Source organism: Heliconius melpomene, chromosome 21, assembly GCF_056956725.1.
Source record: "Heliconius melpomene rosina isolate 202511_hmr_F chromosome 21, ASM5695672v1, whole genome shotgun sequence".
NCBI lineage: Eukaryota > Metazoa > Arthropoda > Insecta > Lepidoptera > Nymphalidae > Heliconius > Heliconius melpomene.
Genome location: NC_140409.1, coordinates 7,708,035 through 7,729,021, shown reverse-complemented (window position 1 = coordinate 7,729,021; position 20,987 = coordinate 7,708,035). Strand labels below are relative to the sequence as shown.

General features: G+C 33.8%; 1 protein-coding gene across 3 annotated transcripts in view; it reads left to right on the top strand.

The window, feature by feature from the left end:
• Vps13B (vacuolar protein sorting 13B) overlaps window positions 1-19,008 on the top strand; it is a 46,660-nt gene extending 27,652 nt beyond the window's left edge. Inside the window, exons 58-87 of one of the 3 annotated variants that reach the window (XM_085205618.1) lie at window positions 343-452; window positions 767-855; window positions 1,131-1,258; window positions 1,498-1,646; window positions 2,306-2,431; window positions 2,800-2,911; window positions 3,191-3,367; window positions 3,921-4,076; window positions 4,300-4,401; window positions 4,589-4,680; window positions 5,195-5,387; window positions 5,648-5,803; window positions 6,195-6,348; window positions 6,759-6,901; window positions 10,041-10,115; window positions 10,194-10,242; window positions 10,662-10,747; window positions 11,154-11,256; window positions 11,468-11,548; window positions 12,001-12,155; window positions 12,891-13,122; window positions 13,722-13,939; window positions 14,134-14,269; window positions 14,412-14,619; window positions 15,146-15,216; window positions 15,417-15,604; window positions 15,849-16,007; window positions 16,296-16,391; window positions 16,503-16,577; window positions 17,460-19,008. In XM_085205618.1, the coding sequence (XP_085061744.1) occupies window positions 343-452; window positions 767-855; window positions 1,131-1,258; window positions 1,498-1,646; window positions 2,306-2,431; window positions 2,800-2,911; window positions 3,191-3,367; window positions 3,921-4,076; window positions 4,300-4,401; window positions 4,589-4,680; window positions 5,195-5,387; window positions 5,648-5,803; window positions 6,195-6,348; window positions 6,759-6,901; window positions 10,041-10,115; window positions 10,194-10,242; window positions 10,662-10,747; window positions 11,154-11,256; window positions 11,468-11,548; window positions 12,001-12,155; window positions 12,891-13,122; window positions 13,722-13,939; window positions 14,134-14,269; window positions 14,412-14,619; window positions 15,146-15,216; window positions 15,417-15,604; window positions 15,849-16,007; window positions 16,296-16,391; window positions 16,503-16,577; window positions 17,460-17,648 (4,008 nt within the window). In that variant the 3' untranslated portion in view covers window positions 17,649-19,008. Of the gene's footprint in view, window positions 1-342; window positions 453-766; window positions 856-1,130; window positions 1,259-1,497; window positions 1,647-2,305; window positions 2,432-2,799; window positions 2,912-3,190; window positions 3,368-3,920; window positions 4,077-4,299; window positions 4,402-4,588; window positions 4,681-5,194; window positions 5,388-5,647; window positions 5,804-6,194; window positions 6,349-6,758; window positions 6,902-10,040; window positions 10,116-10,172; window positions 10,243-10,661; window positions 10,748-11,153; window positions 11,257-11,467; window positions 11,549-12,000; window positions 12,156-12,890; window positions 13,123-13,721; window positions 13,940-14,133; window positions 14,270-14,411; window positions 14,620-15,145; window positions 15,217-15,416; window positions 15,605-15,848; window positions 16,008-16,295; window positions 16,392-16,502; window positions 16,578-17,459 lie in introns of all 3 variants that reach the window. The other 2 variants (XM_085205617.1, XM_085205619.1) reach the window with 2 other exon arrangements.
• The last annotated feature ends 1,979 nt before the right edge of the window (window positions 19,009-20,987 follow it).

Genomic DNA, 20,987 nt, shown 5'->3' with positions numbered 1-20,987 from the left:
GTGACAGAACTCAACGCCGTGCTTTGCCTCTACACCAGAGCGAAGAAATGGAAATATAAACGTAAATAAATATTTCACTACCTAGAGTGGGGATCGAACCCACAACCGTCGCGTTACAGTCACACTCTTGTGCTGCTGCGCACGACGGCCTCAAAGGTAATTAATATATGAAATAGTCAAAGCAAAAGTGGTGATGATAAAATAACTCCTTTCCTACCAGATATTGGACTACCATCACAGAGATAATAATAAAAAATATTCTAAATTATTATTTTATTAATAAACTATTCATTTTATTTTAAATTTTGACTTCATATATAATATTAAAAGAAAAAATTTTAGGTCCGTGCGCGTTCTTCTTATGTATGGCAAACTGTAAGTTCAGGTGAATTACAAGCGGAAAATCTTGGATTAAGCGTTATATGTAACTCTGATTGTGAAGCGGTTCTTAAGTAAGTAATTTAGTTATTCAAAAAAAAAACAACATATCTGCATAATATGTACTTAGTGATAGGTTTGTATAATTTTCGTTTACGTTATGATTCGAGGCCTTCGTAGCGCAGGGACACAATGGTGTAACTAATGCGATGGTTGTGGGTTCGAGGAAATGAATTATTATTCATTAATATTTTCATTAATTCTCTCTGGCACCAAGGCAAAAATCCGACGTTGAGTCCGCCATGCAACAAGTTCAGCGGAAAGTGAAGAACTGTGTGCGGGATACAGCGTGAAGCTGATTTGATTTTTGATGTCTTATGATTAACAGGGTCAAATTTACACCAGATGAAACAGGATGGTCCGGGGATATACCACTAAAAGAATGTCCGAAAGAAAATGTGCCGTGGCTTGTTAAAGGTATTTGTAGTATATTTCAAATTTATTTATAAATACTAAAGCCAATTAAAATGTCGACAAACGCAGATAACATATTTAATTACTTTTTAAATTGAGAAATAGACTTTAATTTTAAAATTATAATAAATTCATAAGTAACTGATTATAGGGGCGTAGGGCGCAGCTTCTGGCTGTAATTGTATGGAAAGACAAAGTGCGTCGTTGAATTCCGCTACACAACACCGATTGTCCCGAATTTATAAAAAGATAAAATGTTTGAATATTCTTTCTTATAGTTCCTACTGAAAGCACGTCGTACACATCGGTGTGGTGCCGCGTTGTGCGCGCCAGCAGTGACAACAGTATTATAGCAACCATGTGGCCTTTATATGTGTTGCGGTCGTATTTACCTTTGGATACCGACGTAAACATATGTTTCATTCTTTAACAATAAAAAATAATAAAATACTTAAAATAGCCCCCTAAGCTAAATGCATATCATCGTTTCATCGTACAATAAATGACAAAATTCGAATGTTTATATATAAAAAAAAATCTCCGAAAATCGTAAGATATCTTATACATAATATTTAGTTGTGTTGCTGACAAAACAGCAGATGGAAATATTTTTTATTTAATTTATATTAACTTTGGACATTTCAGGTGCATATATCATCGGAAACAGGCTCCCAAACATCTCAAACTGGTACAAGTCAAACAATAGTACAATTAGCCAACGGTCGTGGAGCGGTCACGCATTTGATGGCACCAGGCACAACCGCGGCTAGGCATTCACTCACATTCCAATATAAGTAATAATTTCATTTTAAATTCACGCTGAATGATTCATACGAATATAGCGGAGTAGGCAGAGAGAACCTAGTATCGCATGCGGGATTAAAACTCACAAACAACCGTCGTGTTTAATTAATTTAATTTACATATTTATGTGACAAATTGCGACGTTGTATATCCTCAATCAATACTCAACGTTTGTCTACTCTGTTAGATATAAATGTATGAAGACAGACAACAGAAAATATTAAGTTATTATTTACTGATGATTCGAAAAAGTAACTTCTTATGTGAAAGATTTATTTTAAAACAATATGATATTTGGATGCAGGTAGCATTTAAAAGCTGAGAGATAGTTTACCATTAATTATTTTTAGTAGCTATATTAAAATATTAAATTAAAACTAGTGAGGCTGTCGTTGCGCAGGGACACACGCAGTGTTATGCAAACAAATTAATATGTAATAAATAAATTAACTAATTATTTTGATTCTCGATATGCGACAATTTATAAAATAAGGCGGTGCGGGTCGATGCATGTGGGTCTTAACATTCTCTTTGCCTACCATACTATATGCGGAATACAGTGTACAGCACAAACAATACAAAAATTTAAACCTGCTTATAAAAAAAATCAGTTAGTTAACATATATGTACCTATGTACCTTTGTTACAGAAATGTTGACTGCCCAGTCACACGCGATGCAGTTCCCTTGCACTATGGAGTAACGGATACTTCTGTATTCGAGAAACCTCCCAATGTTAACAATATTGACGATATCGTTGATATTTTACAGCAATGGTAAGTTTTAAAGAGTCTATAAAAATATTTCCTTCCATCCTTTATGTACATTTTTCATTTATATTTTGTCATATCAAACAAAGCAAAGGCCTTCCTGGCGCAGTTGGTCTGGTCCTGGCGCCCTCTCAGGGGAAAGTTTATATTTAAATTATCTTCATCCACTCTGGTGTACAAAACGCGGCGTTGAATTCTGCCACTGAACACGCACGTCTCAAAAACTGTGCAGAAATTGTGGAACGGTCTGTTCTCTCTGTTGTAGGCACTAGGTTCTCTCTGTTATATGCGGAAAGCAGTGTGCAGGTAAATAAACAATCTAAAATAATTGTAACAATTCACCAGTAAGTTTTCATAATTTACTTTCTATATAGGTTGAAAGAATCTGGGCAAGAGGCACATCCTATGTGGCCATATTCAATAGTAACAAACCATTGGCCAGGCGCTTGGCAACCCGCATTTTTACAGCCCCGATGCGATGTCTCGGTAATTTATTTTATGATTTGTGTATGGTTACTAATTTTGAATATCTTAATAGTTAATACTATTTATATAATTATAATTTTTTTAATTTACATTATTTACAAAAATTAACATTATTTCCTTTTTCCGGTTAGATTAATTTTAGTATGACTGGTATAGTAGGAAAATGTTTCGTACTTGAATAAGGGTTATAAACTATGAATTTTATAACATTATTTAATTTTTTACTAACTACTATTAACAAAATTATGTGTTATGTTTTTAATAAAATACATAAAACAGGTCCAGTATCGCGCCATTCGAGCGGGTGGCGGGTGTTCCCTTGAATTACAACTTTGCCCCATGGTGCTGATTGCTAACGCCTCTCCTGTAACACTCACGCTTAGAGGGCATGACGCCGCGCCCCTCTGTAAACTAGAGTCGGGAGTGGCTATATCACCGCCTTCTGCTGTTCTCCAGGTCATTAAATTATATAATTCTATGATAAGGCATTTTGATAAATAAAGATATAAAGAAAAAGGTAAAATAACAAACTTATTTAAGAACTATAGCGAAATACTCGTATAGACAGGAAACTTAGTGTTATGACACTCTGTCCCCCACTTTCCAATTATTATCTGACATTCTTATACGCATATTACAACTTATTTATATACTTATTTATCTCTGTAGGAAGATTTTTTGTAACAGTCCGCTACACAAAAGCCATTACTTAGAATGATCATTTGACAAAAGATAATGGCTATTTATTAAATATTTTTAACATTTTTAAACAATTTTTCCTTGGAATTGTTTTATTAAAAAAAATCTTATTGGGTTTCTTGGGCCGGTTTTTATTAGGTTTGAGGTAGTAACTTTAGTGAACCAGTCGTAAATTAATTAACGTTCGAAAAATTAAACTTATAACTTCTTATATTTCGAATAAAATTAATCGATTTCGACATCGACTATTCGGTCTAAATAACATTTTAAAAATGTTAATGTAACTTTATAAAATTTCCATGACGAACAGAAACCTTTCTTCATGTCGGTGGAGGTGGGTCGGGAGACGTTCGTAAGCGGTGAGCTGCGCGTATGCGAGCGCGAGCCCGGCCGCTACGAGAGCCCGCCGCCCGGCCACTTGGCCCTCGACCGGCCCGCCAACTTTGTGATACAGTGTGGCCAGAAGGTTTGTGTGGTCTTTGTTATAACACAGTATACTGTTTTAATGTATTCCTTTTAAGGAATATATTATAACAGGATATAATATATTCCTTATAAGGTTGAAAGGTTATTTAAGGAATATATAATAAAATATATTATAAAAGATAGAGATATAAGTTATTTAATGATTTTTAATTTGATTTTATTTCATTTAATTGTGTTATGTTTATTATTTTCCGTGTTTACAGGTGGCACTTCTAACAATTTACTATGAAATTAAACAAGATATCAATGTGCTAGGCATAACATCCACATACGTTTTAATCAATCGACTTGCTACTGATATTATGGTTAGTATGCTTATAATAATTAAAATAATTAAATTAATATTACATATTTCATAAGTGTCTTATAAAATAAATACTCTTGAATATGCCATTTGCATTTTGTTCTTAAAAATCTCTAATTACACTTGAATTCTTACAATTGATTAACTTGACTTTTTTAATATTAACTTGACTTTTTTGTTAATTTAAGGTGTCAGCGGTAGCAGTGCCAACTGAAATTGTGAAAAACAGTTTATTACAACCAAAAAAATTTAAAACTATACAGTCTACGAAAGAAGGAAGGTATGTTTATGAGATAAGCTAATTTAGTACAAAAATAGTTCATTTAGTGAAATAAGTCTTGAAATATTGCACATTAGGCAAATAAATTTCTTATTGTTACATGGAGGCCGTCGTGGCGCAGTGCCACAAGCGTTTGACTTTAAATGTAAAAATTGAGGGTTCGATTTACACTCAGAGGAATGAAATATAAGATATTTATTTCCTCGCTCTGGTAAAAAGGTAAAGTCAAACGCGGCGTTGAGCTCCGTCACTCAGCACGTAATGCTTCGAGAATTCGGCAGTAATAGGGAAAGGGAAGTATCTTAATGAGAAATGTTCCCTCTGCCTACCCTGCTATGTGCAGGATAAAGCGTAAAGTTAAAAAATGCTTAGTTTGGTTATATAGTAGTTTCCAGTAAAATAGTGCTACTAGTAAATATGCATAGTATTAATAGTCTATATTATTATAATAATCCTCAACAGCTTTATGTAAATTTTATTATTATTATCATCAATAAATACAATTTTTAATTAGTCTCGAAGGCACCCCACTCTCCCACTTCCACATGAGTGGTCGCTGGCGGGGTAGGGATGCGGAGGAGGTGAGAGCGTTCCTTTGTATTGCCCTACCGTCGAAGACGCAACCCGCTACCACCCCCGTGCCGGTGCGTCTAGGCACGCCATTGCAGCGCAGAGCCATCGCGCTCACTAATCTTGACGGATGTTCGGTAATAAATATTATTTTAGACCATTAGATAAATTATTCTATATCTATTGCATTATTTTATATGTTTATTTATTAATATTATTTATTGATTGGTTACAAGTTTATCATACAATTAATACAATAGCTTATACGTCAATGTAATTTAATAATTGTGATAAAATGCTTACGTAATACTATACAGCAACGAATTAAGTTTACATATATTCATTTAAATGTAAAGTACAACAACACAACTAACAGGTTTATTTAATGTTAATATAGGTGCCGGTGGTAATAACACAAGTACGTCACGAAGGTCGTTGGTTGATCACAGTGGCGCCGGACCCGTGCCCGCAGTTCGTGGTGCACAATCGTACCAAGACCACGCTGGCGGTGGCTCAGCCCACTAACACCGAAACTACTGTGGCTAATATTCAGGTCAGTAGTGTTCATGAAATATGTCCGTAACGAAGCGCTTACAAATGAAAATGACTAGATTTCAAGAAACAATTTACTGTAATACTGTTTTGGATTCAACTTTTTCAAATGAATACAGAATACTTTGCATTTGATATAGGCTTATACTAGATTTTTATAAAAAAATACACTATATTTAGGTATTTGGTACTATGTAAACAATTATTTACTTAAATGATGACACATAAAAGCTTTTGATTGATTTCCTGGAAGTATAGCGATTTGAATAATTTTGAGAAATGAATTATAATATCTCTATAATTATTAAAATTAAGTAAATTAATAGCATAATCATAATGTTTTTTTACTATAAATCGAATAATCGACTTTAAATGAAATTCATTTATTTGAGGTGGAACAAGAATGCCCGGGTATAAAATGGTGGTGCGTAGTAAAGTCTAGCGGCGTGACGCACTACTCGACGCCGGCGTACAGCGCGCGCTACCCGCCTCCCGCACAACCCGCTCGACCCCCTTTACCTTTCCTCACTGTGGGGCAATGTCGAGGTTTGTTGTATTATTACTTCTGTTACTTTTATATCCTTTCCTCCTTATTTTTTCTTTGGAATCATCAACCAGTGTTACGACACACTGTTCCACACGCGCCTCTCCAATTTTGGAAACATTGCGCATTTCCATTACTCTAACTAACTCATTCCCTTTGATGGGAATCGAACTGCTAACCGTTGCGCTTGCGACCGTGTTACCGTTATAGTCGTGTACGTGTTACGTGTCCACTTTCTCACAAAAACTACTGAACGGATATAGATTAAACTTTACAGTATATAGCTCATAATTCAGAATAACAAAATATTTGATGTAAAGATTTTGTGTATTTGGCTATAACATAACGATAGATTTAAGCGGGCGGATTAAGGCGGCGTTTGGACCACTAGTAATATAAACATATTTCCTAGATGACACATCATACGAATGGTGTCAACCGATCGCGGTGGCTGATGGCGAGCAGTTGCTACAGTTGACAGGCGGAGTTACGATTAAAGTGCGAGTTCGCACCTACCCACATTCTACGCTAATTGAACTGCTGGACGTGGACCAAGTGAGGAAATGTATACATATAATAAAATTGTAACCGATCACTGTAGGTACGGGTTCATGGGAGATATGTGAAATAATGTGTTATTGGGGATATTTGTCTAAGTAACAGAATACTACTATAGTAATTAGTTTGAGAAAGGTTTTTGATCAATTTTCACGTTAAAACTACTAAACGGATTTAGATGAAACTGCAGCTGCTATTCTGATAATCACTTAGATGTATACATAAGAAGGCTAGATGTATAGCATAGGTCAAAGTCAAAGTCAAAGTCAAAATATCTTTATTCCATAAAAATGCTTAACATTTACTTGGACATGTCATAAAGTAGAAAAAAAAATGCAAATTAAAAATAACAAAAAAAAATGTGCAATTTTGACTTGAAAAAAGCCCGTTCAAATGGTTGAGCTCATGAGAAGATACAGGCAAAGAAACTCATGGCCACTCTTTTTAAATGCCAACATTTGTTACAAATTACAATTAACAATTTTAACTTAGAAATAGAGCAACTCATTTCCAAACATCTTTATCGCGAACATAATCTTTAACAGAGTAATATGCTTTTTGGCAGAGCCTGTGCTTTACCACTTTTTTAAATTTGTTCAGTGATAAATTAACCATGTCGTTTGGAAGTTTGTTATAAAAGTGTATACTTTGACCTACGAATGAGTGAGATACTTTATGGAGCCTAGAGAAGGGCACAGCAAGCTTATTTTTATTTCTTAAATTATGTTGATGGAGGTCACTGTTTTTATTAAATTTATTAATATTTTTATGCACATATACTAAGTTATCGTAAATATATTGGGAGTGTAGTGTGAGGATGTTAAAGTCTTTGAATTTATTTCTTAGTGACTCCCGTGGACCCATTTTATAGACTGCTCGGACAGCCCGTTTTTGGAGCACAAAAATGGTATCTATGTCAGCGGCACTACCCCAAAGTAATAGGCCGTAAGACATAATGCTATGAAAATAGCTGAAGTATACTAAACGCGCGGTGTCAACATCGGTCAGTTGACGAATCTTACGGACAGCATACGCTGCCGAACTAAGTCTACCAGATAAAGTTTCTATATGCGGACCCCATTGTAACTTAGCATCTAATGTTATACCTAAGAAAACAGTTTCATTAACTACTTTAAGTTCCTCATTGTTCATCAAAACCCTGGTTTCTACTTGTTGCACATTCTTAGTAAAGAACCTGATACATTTAGTTTTACTACTATTTAAAAGCAAGTTATTGACACTAAACCAGTGTAATATCCTAGAAAGAGCATTGTTTACATCGTCAATTTCCAATTGCCGTCTATTAACCTTAAAAACTAAAGATGTATCATCTGCAAACAACACTATTTCACAGATATCTCTCATAAGGTGAGGTAAGTCATTGATGTACAAAAGGAACAAAAACGGACCCAGAATAGAGCCTTGTGGCACCCCCAATGCTACAGGTGACCCGTGTGATAGTTTCCCGTTGACATTTACTTTTTGAATCCTATCACTTAAATAAGAAGTGAGAAGATCCAAAGCAATGCCTCTTATACCATAGTGGTGTAGCTTCCTGATAAGAGTTTTATGCTGCACACAGTCAAATGCTTTGGACAAGTCACAAAACACCCCAAAGGCATCACGTGACTCCTCCCAAGCCGCGAATACACTCTCTAATAATTTGACCCCAGCATCAGATGTTGACCTTCCACGAGTGAAACCAAATTGACCTGTGTGCAGTAATTTATTTTTATTAAAATAAGTAAGAAGCTGACTGAGTATCAGCTTTTCAAAAATTTTACTAAACGTAGGTAGTACTGAAATCGGTCTGAAATTTGTAGGGTCTTGCGTACTACCTGATTTAAACAATGGAGTTATTTTACTATATTTCATCAAATCAGGAAACACTCCACAATCAATACATCTATTAAAAATTGTAACTAAATCAGGAATCAAAATATCAATTAAAGAATTTATGATATTAACTGAGACACCCCACAAGTCGGCTGTCTTTTTCATACTAATTGATTTGAAAGCTACACTAATGTCTGAATAATTTACATGACGGAAAACGAAACCATTATAAAATTCGGGAACATTGTCTTTAATTAACGATTCTGCAATAGTGGTAGAAGAACCTAAATCGTTTGTTAGACTGACTGGGAAAGTAGAGAAAAACTTTTCAAATGCAATGGCCACTTCCAAATCGGAATCAACAATGTAACCGTCAATACTAAGTTTAAAATTAGAATCTTTCACTCTAGTTCTCCCAGTCTCGGCATTAAGAACCTTCCAAGTGGCTTCAATTTTATTATTACTATTTCTGATTTTTGTTTTAATAAATAAAGATTTTGCAATTTTGCAAACACTTTTGAAAATTTTAGAGTAAGATTTTAAGTACTCTTTAAACTCTTCACCACTATTAAACTGTTCTTCATAATATAACATATACAGCGTCTCCCTACTCTTAAAAATACCTGCTGTGGCCCAGTCACCAAAGATAGGACTATCGGTAATTGTAATCTCTTTGGGAGTAAATATTGAATGAAATTTATTAATAAAAGAGTAAAAAAAAGAATTGTACAAAGAATTAGGAGGTAAAGTTATATCTAAAACTAGTAAATTAGTTAGTAAACTAACTCTCATACGTTCCAAACGACTAGCTGTGACAGGTACAAAAGCAATTTTTCTCTTAGCCACCTGTTTTTTCTTACTAGAGAATTCTACTAGCTGACCAGAGTGGTCAGAATCCAATTTATTAATAATGCTTTTGTAGCATGGAATAATGTCAGTAAATATGTTATCTATACAAGTACTAGTCGTAGGAGTTATTCTGGTTGGCTCCATAAATAAATTAAGTAAATTGTGTGACTTAAAAAGACTTAATAAATTTATGGTGGGACTTAAACTTTCCAAAATATTAACATTAAAGTCCCCACACACTAACAAAGGCTTACCCGACTTGGTAAGTTTGCTTAAGGCCTCATCCATTACTTCTAAAAATAATTTTAAATTGGCGGTAATTTTATTTAAGAAAATATTTTGTGTGATTTGGCCATATACATAAAAATCTATTTTTTTTATTAAGATATATATTTTTATTGTGGGAATTTAATTTTATAGTTTTCAAATTGGTAATGTATTGTTATTTCAGCATGATATTTCAGCAAGTGATATACGTCGACGTCTGCTAGGCGCTTTCTCTGAAAACCACCAGTCAATTGAAAAAGTAAGTGAAATATATTATATACATTATTATAGTACTTACTTTTATATACTTAATTAGTTATATTATGCTCCATTTCAGAGAGACACAGATGCTGAAAGTATAGGTAGTACTGCTGGAAGCACAAGTTGTAAGCATAGTTCTTGGATATTCTTACATTTTTTATCAGATTTACGCTGTATCCTGCACTCAGCAGGGTAGGCAGAGGGAGCCTAGTGTTAAGGCACTCTGTTCCCCGCTTTCTGTAGAATTTTGAGGCATTGCGTGTTAAGTGGCGGATCTCAACGCCGCGCTTTTGTCTTGGTGTCAGAGCGAAGAAATGAAAATATTAATAAATAATAATTCATTTCATCGAGTGAGGTTCGGACAATCGTCGCGTTGCAGTCACATGCTTGTGCCCCTGCGCCACTACGGCTTCTTAATATATTTTTATACATGTATGTCCAAATAAAACTTTTTAGTAGGACATACTTATTTTGTTAGAACTAATACAATTTTATTTATATATAAGCTTTTATTAGATGACATAAAACTATTTAAATTTTACAGTACAACAACTTCCAAAATCAACCAGTAAAGTCCCACCTTTGCTACTGGAAAGAACATCTTCCCAAAATGAACCATGTACCTCACAAGTAAGCAAATACACATATGAAAGATATTACATTTCACTAAAATATTAATAGACTTTGAATAATAATTTAATTTTGGTTATGTATAAATATATTAATAAAATAATGGTAATATTTATAAAGTGAATTGAATGTAGAGCTTTTAAATTTTAACCGCCTCACCCTGTTGTGGCGTAGCGCCAAAATTTTTATTTGTGAACGCGACCATTGTGTGTCCTATTCCCACTCTGGGCAAAGACTTTTTTTCTCTGGAAGCAAGACGAGGAGCGGTATATAGTACCACCACTCAATACGCCATTTCTAAGAAAATTAGACGGAATGTCTAAATACCACATTTTCTCTGCCTATCTTGCTAGATGCGGAATACTGGGTGAACCTAAACTTTGTAAATCTCTTGAATTTTTCACAGGCGACAGATAAAACAATGGCTGAGGTGATTATTCCAGCGTCAATGAGGGACAGCGATTCCTCTTTATTAAAACTCTCAAGTATGGTCCGCGCGGACATAGCGGGTGGGTGACATTTTATACTTTTTAGGAAAAACATCAACCTTATAATATTATTGTTATGTTTTGTTACGTGTTTATTTAGAATTGTGAATAGTTTTATTATTTTGTATTTCTATTTACTATACTTTAGTTAAAATGTCTTTTTAAAACCATTATTTTTCATACATTTTTTTTTAATTTGCTATTTCTTCTTAAAAGTAAACCGAATTTACAGAGGCGTACAATAACGAGGAGATGAACGTCGGTAGCATGGAGTATTCTGATACTTATCTTATGGACGCTATGTCTCAAAAAGGTTATTATTTATTGTTTTTTCTTTTAATCATTTTTAATTTGTTTTAAGAATTTAGTCGTAAATATTTTTTTTTATAAACAAGTTTCAGTATTAAGCGACAACACATTATTTCCTAATTATTTTTTTTCTGAAATAGTTTAGTTATATTTTTTTCGACAAACGCTTCTTTCAGTCTTTCATTTTCATTACCTTACATTTGTAATAATAAATGTTTATTACAAATATAACCTATCATGTTATGAGACCGCCGTGGCGATTCGATTCCCGTTAATAAGAATGAATCATTTTAATTTCATCGCTTAAGTAACAAAACAAAGTGTAAACAAGACACTCAACACGAAATGTCTCGAAAATTGGCCGGTGCCTATCTAAATTAAGTTTCCTCTACCTACATTGCAATAATTATGAAGGATATAATATAAAGATACAAAATATAAAATGTTTATTTGCAGATTGGTCAGATAGTAATGAAATGTGGCCAGAGCGGGAACGAGTGCGATGTGTGATAGGCAGCTTGGTGATAACATTGGGCGCTTCAGCGGATGTGTTGTCTTTAGTTGCCGCACACTTTCAGCGGATTGGTGTTTTAGTACTTGCGGATACTAGGGTAAGACAACAACATAACTAGTAAATAACAATTTTGGATTACGAGTTGAACCTATAGTGTAGAAATAGTGACAGGATTAATTCAAATTCAAAATATTATTTAATCAAATAAACTATTTTAAGCACTTTAAATCTTCTAATAAACATGTAAATAAAAGCTTCCACCAGCTCGGAAGGCAGTTCTGTTAAGAAGAAACTTTTCGTTTACGTTTTCTAGGCCAATGATATAATTTAATTATTACATTAACTGGACATTCAACAGATATTAATTCCATACATCTATATCGTGTAAATATTCTTCCACAGTACAATAAACTTTATTTGTAAGCATTGTTTTTACAGCTACTTTAATTTTTTACAGTGGCAAATTTACAATACATTGCGGAAATTTATTATAACATAACAGATTTATTAACTATTATTATTATCTTTGTTTATAATAAACAAATAGTAATGTGTTACTAAATATTTATTTCTTTTCTCTTAAACACCTCTTCTATAAGAAAGAGTATCAAAGTTTTCGTAATAAAGGTAATAATATAAAGATAATATAATTCTTTAAAATAATACAGTGATCGTAAAAGCTAAAATAACGAAAGTTCAAAGCTCTAGATTATAATTCAATTCTAAATCTACCATAGATTTATTCAAAAGTATACCATCATCATAATACTTACTTGTATAAAAAGAGAATGTAACATTAATTACTAATTAAATATATATTCTTTACTTACAGAAAATTCGAACAACTCTATCAATAGCGGACGTTCAGATCGATAACGGTCAGTACGCAACAGAGCAGTACGACTTCGCCGTGGTGGCGACAACGCGAGCGGAGCAAGCGAACGAACGGTGGCCGCCGCTGTGGGGAATGTTCAATGAGGTGTTCTCCATGAGGTCTGACGAGGCCAGGCTGTTGGTACGCACATGCCATGACAAGTGGACAGTGGCTGATAGTTGTTATCAAGGTGGGATATTAAAAATGTTATTTACATGTCTTAAATCTTGCATTATAGTATTTTTAAAATTATTTTACACATACTATAGGGTAGACAGGAAACCTCGCGCAACGTCCAAATTTGGAGACATTGCGCGTTGAGTGATGTAATTCAACGACGCGGTTTGTCTTGCTACCAGAGCGAGGATGTGAAAATAATTCGATTACATTTATGTTCCGCTATTCAAATGAGGTTTGAGTTCTATTACATTAATAAAGGCATCTAATAATATTTTTTCGTATACGGAGCTTTTTTTTTACTTTAAATGAGACCACAGTTTTAACTACTCTATAAAAGCCTAATACAATTATTATTATTTTTCCTCATGCAAAGCGCGGAGTTGAGTCCTGCCTCTCATAACGTAATGCCTCCAAAATTCAGCGGAAAGTGGGAAACGGACTTGACACTAGGCTTCCTCACTAGACAACGTGAAGCTGATTTTAATTTATAATAGAAAAATATTATATAGCAATTATTGTATTATGTATTTTTTTGTGTATTACATATAATTGTATTATATTTAATAACACAAATATATCAAAAATCTAAACTGTATCTATTTTGAACAGAACTAACAGAAGTCGAAATGCGTCTGGGGCCCTTGGGCCTCTATATAGAGGATGCGTACGTTGGTGCCGCAGTGGATCTCTACCACCTCGCCGTACCACCCACCACACAGACATCGGAAGCTATTGCCCTCATCGAAATAAATAATTTAGAAAAACCATTGAGATTAAGGAAATTACATATCCACCCATTGGACTTGACATTGACGTTACATACAGCTGTAAGAATGTTTTGATGTATACTCTCGTCGTGTTTTATTATAGAAGTATAATTTTTCGTTTTAGTTCATGACGCATTTTGGATATTTGGGTGTGGTTTTGTGTATATGGTCATATTATTGTTTATTTTGAATAATTTGTACATAGAAGCTAATTTAGACGTTAAATTATATAAAACTATTAATGAATTCCACAGGTGCGTATGTACATAGCGCTGGATGAGAGTCCTTTACGACTAAGCGCCTTTCACTTACAAGATGTAATGACATCTACAGAAAGATTGACACATGCGCTCACTGTTCACTATTTATCTGCTGCCATACTAGGAGCCGGTAAGTTGTTTATTGATTCTTTAGTGCGATTGCTTTTAATAAATGCGATGACACTATTTTACATCTTATGGATTCACTGATGATAAAATTAATTGATGGTAGTTGTAGATACATTAAAAATAAACTTGTTGTCATATTCCAGGCTGGGTAGTTGGTGGTCTTGAGCTGCTAGGTGCTCCGGGGGCGCTGGCCGCTCGTGTGGGCAGTGCGGGGGGAGGCGTGCGAGGCGTGGCGTCCGCCGCCGCCGGGGCCCTACTGCGATCCCTGAGCTCGGCCGCCGGCTCGCTGGCGAGAAACCTCGATCTGCTGGCAGGCGATGACGATCACGCGAGAAGAGCTGCTGCAGCCAGGTACTGTATTAAACTTTAAGAAAGGCTTCTCGTTTTTAGGAATCGGAATTCCTTAAGTCATAAAAAGGGTAAGTGATCCCTTTTTTGACCTACGTCTTAAAACTTTTTAGTCCGTCTGTCTAGCGAGATCGCGAAAAAATCTCTGAAAATCAGAAATTTATAAGATTTTAATTTTTTCTCCCCGAAATTGATTCAGAAACCTCGGTGGACAAGGTTTGACTTTAATTTTTTACTTTATTTTTTTCCCACTTAGCAAGTTAAGGGGTACAATATGAAAACACTGCGTTCTCCGCTTTCTGCTTGGATTCGAGACACAGCATCCTGAGTGGCGGAATTCCACGCTGTACTTTTACATTTCATGCGAGAATCGAACCCACTATCATCACGTTTACCGTCTTATGTTGTTATTATAGTTTTTTTTGCTATGTGTTTGACAGAATACAACAAATTACATTTATTAATACTAGACATAGGTACACACTACAGTGATGTAACAATGAAATGTGAACAATGCCTTTTTTTATAGGAGACGTCCGCCACCAAACTTGATGGCAGGTCTTGTTGCTGGAGTTACAAATTTTGCCATTAACATACTTGGTAAGTTTATAATAATAGTAATTTATTATATTGTATGGTATTCGTATGTAAAATATCAAATGTAAATATTTAACAAAATATTTTGAATATTTAATAACGATATCATTGTGTATCGGGATTATGTAAAAATCTACCTATAGAAATGCTAACTATATTACTGTAAAATAATACTTAAAAAATGTTAAAAATATTTAATTTAGGTGCAGTCGGAGGATTAGCCCATCACCCCTTAGTAGGGGTAGCAGTAGGTGAGAGTGAGAGTGGAGCGGCGGCGTTGCGTCGTGGCCTACTAGGCGCTATAACGAAGCCGCTAAGTGCCACAGCTGATTTAGTGGCTTATGCTGGACACGGCCTTCTTACTCAAACTGGATGGGATCCCGTACCACAGGTATTTTTTTAATATCTTTGATTTTATTTTTTTTAGCTTCTCATTGTATACCCCATATGTGTGTTGTGTAGATAAAGAGAATCTAGTGTCAGGACATGCCATTCCCCAATTTTCGAGAAATTGTTTACCCTGCTATGTGTGAGGTATACCGTAAAAAAATAATGAATATTATTTTCTTTATATTAATATTTTTTTTTATTTTCAAAGCAGATTTAAGTGTTGATTCTAACTATCTAATTTTCAGCCTAGAGCTAGTATGAAAGCATCTATATCGCAGGGCGTGCCCAGTGGATGGAGACGAGACTGCGTGCGGTGGGAGTTCCTTTTATCTGAGATACACGCACTTGCTGGATTCAATGTTACCCTCAATAATACATCCTTACAGTTACTGGTTACTCACAAGGTACTTACTATGCTTAATATTTGTAATTAATGTTGGAGTGTTGTTGAGTTCCACCCTCTCAACTCGCAATTTCTTGAAAATTTAAGACGGAAAATGAAGAACGGACTATCTTAATACTAGGTTCCCTCTACTTACCCTGCTATGTGGGGTACAGCGTGAAAGAAAACAAAAGTATTGGAGCTTATAACATTACTAACTAATGTCAGCTTATATTAAGAAATAATGAAAACCTTAATGAAAATGATTTAATCCTAGATAAAAATAATTATATGATTATTTTAATTTCAGTTTTTAGTTATAGTTGAACCAGAAACAGAACGGATATTGGAAATGATTGATTTAAAATGTTGTACACTCGGTCCCTATCAGGATCAAGCAATTGAGGTATGTATACTGTATAACATAGATATTTTTAATATATTGTTTATAGTTTTTATTTACAACTAAATATTATGTTACGACAAATAATGTTTATTACTAACATTTTTTTCTCAGTTACTTGTGATGCAAAAATCCGCAACCAATGTATCGGAGTCACGAGCCGTCGCCGACGAAGACAACGAATTTCAGGTACTTATAATTAGGCCAAAATAATTTTACTTAAAGTACTTTTACATCACGGATTTATTTCGTCTGTGTCTATTTTGTTCTTTGATTTTAACTTTTATAATCATTTTTTTTTAAATATTAAAGAACTAGAACCCGCCCGCGGCTTTGTCTGCTTGTACTACATTATTATTCATTTTATAAACAGAATTGACTGACAACTATAATGACTTCTAATAAGTTTTTTTTCTACATTATCGTAATTTGTATAAAGATTTTTGATTCTTTTGAATTACGAAAAAATACGACCAATGTTGATGTTTATAATAATATACATTGAGCATTGATATGTAAAGCTAATTAATTATTATACTGTTAGCGAACTGGTGTAAAAGGATACAAATAAGTGAAAGAAACTATAAAAGAATTGTGTTAATCGGGGGATGCAAGAGCAAGGCTTCAGGGGCGAGGCAATTTAAAAACGACGATATTTAAAAATACAAATTAAATAAATCTGCTTCACGCTATGTCATATAGCTGCCTGTGTAGGCAGTAGGAACCTAATGTCAAGACGCTCCGTCCCCCAATGCCTGTGCAATACCTCGGAATTCTGGGGCCATTGCGTGTTAGTGGCTGAACTCAACGCCGCGCTTTGCAGCGATACCAAAACGAAGAAATTAAAATATAAATCAATACTTCATTTCCTCGAGTAAGGATCGAACCCACAACCAGTCGCGTTTACAATCATACTTTGTACCTCTGCGCCACAACTAACCTTAAAAATACAATTAATAAATTTATAAACTTTTGTATGAACTTTAAACAGTTATCTTACGAATTAAAACTAACATTATCTTATTGCTTACTTGTAAAAAAAAGGAAAATAGCCAGTTGCTTTAATCGTAGATAAACGCCGCGGCGATGGCCCGCGTGGCGCGCTATACTGGCGCTGCGGGGGCAGCAGGCCCGGGTCACAGCGCAGGGGGCGCACGGGTGCTCCCCCTGCTTCCCGCGCCCGGCAGCGCGCACGCCCTACGCGCGGCGCTCACTGCGGCCATACACTGCAACAACGATTGCTATTTCCCACTATTGTAATGTCTCACCTTTAGTATTGGGAGTCAGTAGATAGTCATTCGAAAAGTATTAGGGTAAACCATATAACTATTGCCCATTTAAGGATGTCAAATGTTTTGTCATAAAAACCAACGCGTATGTTTTAACGAGTTACTAAATGTTTATTATTTTTTCTTTACCCATTACTAAACTTATACAGTATAAGCATACTGTTAACGTTTTTTTTTTTCAAAAATTACGTAGCATGGGATATGGTATTAAAAAAAGTTTATTTATGTTCACAGCTAAAATTACCGTTAAGATACAAAATGCAAAATGTTTTCTAACAATTTTACTATAATTTGACCACAGAAGTTCAGTCTTAATTTCGTTAGATGCTCTAACTGAAAACTTTCAGTCATCATTAACTTAAGTATCCTATAATATAAACTATCAGTGTGCAATCAATCACACTCGTTTACCCTCTAAATATATGTCTTTTGTATTGGCTATTGCGGGTTCACCATAAAGAAATTGTTCGAAAATGAAACTTACTAATTGTAATTATCAAATAGCATTTTTATGTCAATTATATGAATCATCCAAATTATGATATAGTGATAATTGTGTAAATTAGTTGGCAAACTTTATATTATGTTATAGTTACAATTTTTATTTTGTTTTTTATTAATAGGAATGTCTAAATTAAAATAAATAGAAAAGTATTACATCATTAAAGCTAATTTACAGTTCTTAGAGTTAAAGTAATTTAAACTGGTCTTATTGGCTACAATTAAGACGAAGATAAATTGTTGTTTTTTATATGTAAGAATTAAACAATATAAGAATAAGTGGTATAGCCAACTTTGTTATGTGAAAGTAAATTTTGCTTTTGCCTCGTATGGGTATATCACATAATTTTTATATTATGAATAGCGTTATTGTGTAACATATTTAATAGGTTATGAATGATTTATGTAATTTTGAAGGTATTGGGGTGTTTCTACTGTACCCTCCAATATTTTGGATATCTTTAGAAACATTGGATTGTCTGTGTGTCTATCGATTTTTTTAACTATTTCACAGCTATATACAATTTTCTTTTATTATTAAATATTAAAAATAAAATGTATTATAAAATATTAGTTATTTTATGTATTATATAATTGAATGATTTGTAATGCCAATGAATTTTAATATGTTGAAATGCTACTTGCATTTTTTTTGTCTAAACTAATTTATAAAACCTTTTAAAGACTTTCATTTTATAAAATGTTTACATTGTGCGAACATAATTTATAAAATAATACCTCTCAACATACCTTGTCACGAAATGTATGTAAGTCATGATTTTATCTAAATAATTGTATGTAATTAAATTTATTAAATATTTTCTTTTAATCATAGATTTATTTTATTGAATATAAAAATTCCACACGAATCCATATCTTATAAACTAATTAAAATATTTATCGTGATTACCGTACTTCAAGTAAAAACTATTTATCTATAATCTATAGCGACAATATGCGTCATTACTAGACACCGCAACTATTCAGTTAAATTGCTATCAGACTATTAAACAAAAGGAAATCTCCATCACGACCGTTTAGTCTATATATTCTGCCTATTCTATTTTACTAATCAAATATAACTCAATGGCGACAGAATAGCAAGTATACTTAATTTTAGTACTATAAACATTATATTGTACAATAAAGATAGAAAAGAGATTTTAGAAAAAAATATCTAATTTGAACGTAACAGGATTCGAACCCGAACACACCAGGGTAGGCAGAAGGAATCTAGTATTAAGACACTCCGTTTCCCACTTTCTGCCGAATTCTGGAGGCTTTGTGTGTTGAGTGGCAGAACTCAGCACCGCGCTTTGCCTCGACACCAGAGCGAAGAAATGTAAATATAAACGTAAATAAATATTTCACTTCCTCGAGTGGGGATCGAACCCACTACCGTCGCGTTACAGTCACACCCTTGTGCCGCTGCGCCATGACGGCCTCGAATAGATAGTTTATTTAATGTATTTCAAATGGCGGGTAATAATAATCAATAATGTACATATACTTATGTGTAAACTTTTCTATTGCTGTATGTATTATTATGATAATAAAAGTCATTTTAGATAAAATTTCTTGTTATTTATATACCATGAAGGTGTATCACATATGTTTCAAACAACTAGCTATTATTACACGTAGGAGACAAGTGCCCCACGCTCAGCCATCCATCCTGTTGACGCCCTAGATCTTAGAAGTCCTTGTATCGAACCAGAGTCACTCGGTGCAGTACAATGAGATCTGTCAATCTTCATTGCATTCCTTGTTACAGGTAACTTCTTATTAGGTACATATTGCCCAGTCCCAGTGATTCAAAGTCAGAAGTGGATGAGAATATTTTCTTAGAAAAGTCAAAGTGCTTAGTTTATAGAGAGGTAAAAATATTGGTTTATACAAATAAAATTTAGAGAAAATAATTATTTTTGAATTTTTTTTTAAATTCACAACACTATAGAAAGTTGTTATAATACCTCAAGCGACAAGCAACAAACGAATAATAAAATTTCGATTCTCAACTTTTTGAACAGTTTCTGACTGCATTTCTTAAAAATATAAAAGGAAACAGAACGAAGACACTACGAGTGGTTTTTCCTTATATATTGCCGATATAGAACATATACATATAAAATATTGTCGATGGCACAAAGTTATAAATTTATACTTGATCTGTATTTACTATTTAGTAGATATTTCATACATAGGTACGGCTAGGATTGTTTATGTTTATCTAACACTAGTGGACCCGGACGCGGCTACGCTTGCTTGAACTATAAGAATATTTTCGCGTCGGTCGTACTCATACTATGCCGCCCGAAGGCTAGGTCATTTCGAATCAGTGACATCTCCTTTATTATGTATTAGAATGTTATACAGTAAACTATAATTTCAATCTAGATAAAATCCTAAAAGTGACTATTATATTTATTTTCATAAGGATGAATATCTAAATGTCGCGAAAACGGTTGCGTAGCGAGGCGACAGTTGTTATTAACATGGCAGAATAAATTGCATGTCAAATAAGAAAGTACTTTACAATATATTAGTATATATGTGTAATGTAATGTTATATAGCCTATAGCACTTCTGAAGAATGCAGCTTTCATACAAAATAAAAACAAAGTAAATCGGACCAGTAGATCCAGAGATCTTAGCGTTCAAACAAACAAACAAACAAACTCTTCCGCTTTATTATATTAGTATAGATTTGGATTTATTACTTTGGCTTTAACATGCACATAAATATTTTCTATTTTAGTAGAATATTAAATCTATTATGTAATAAGGTAGGTACGACTAATGTGAGCAT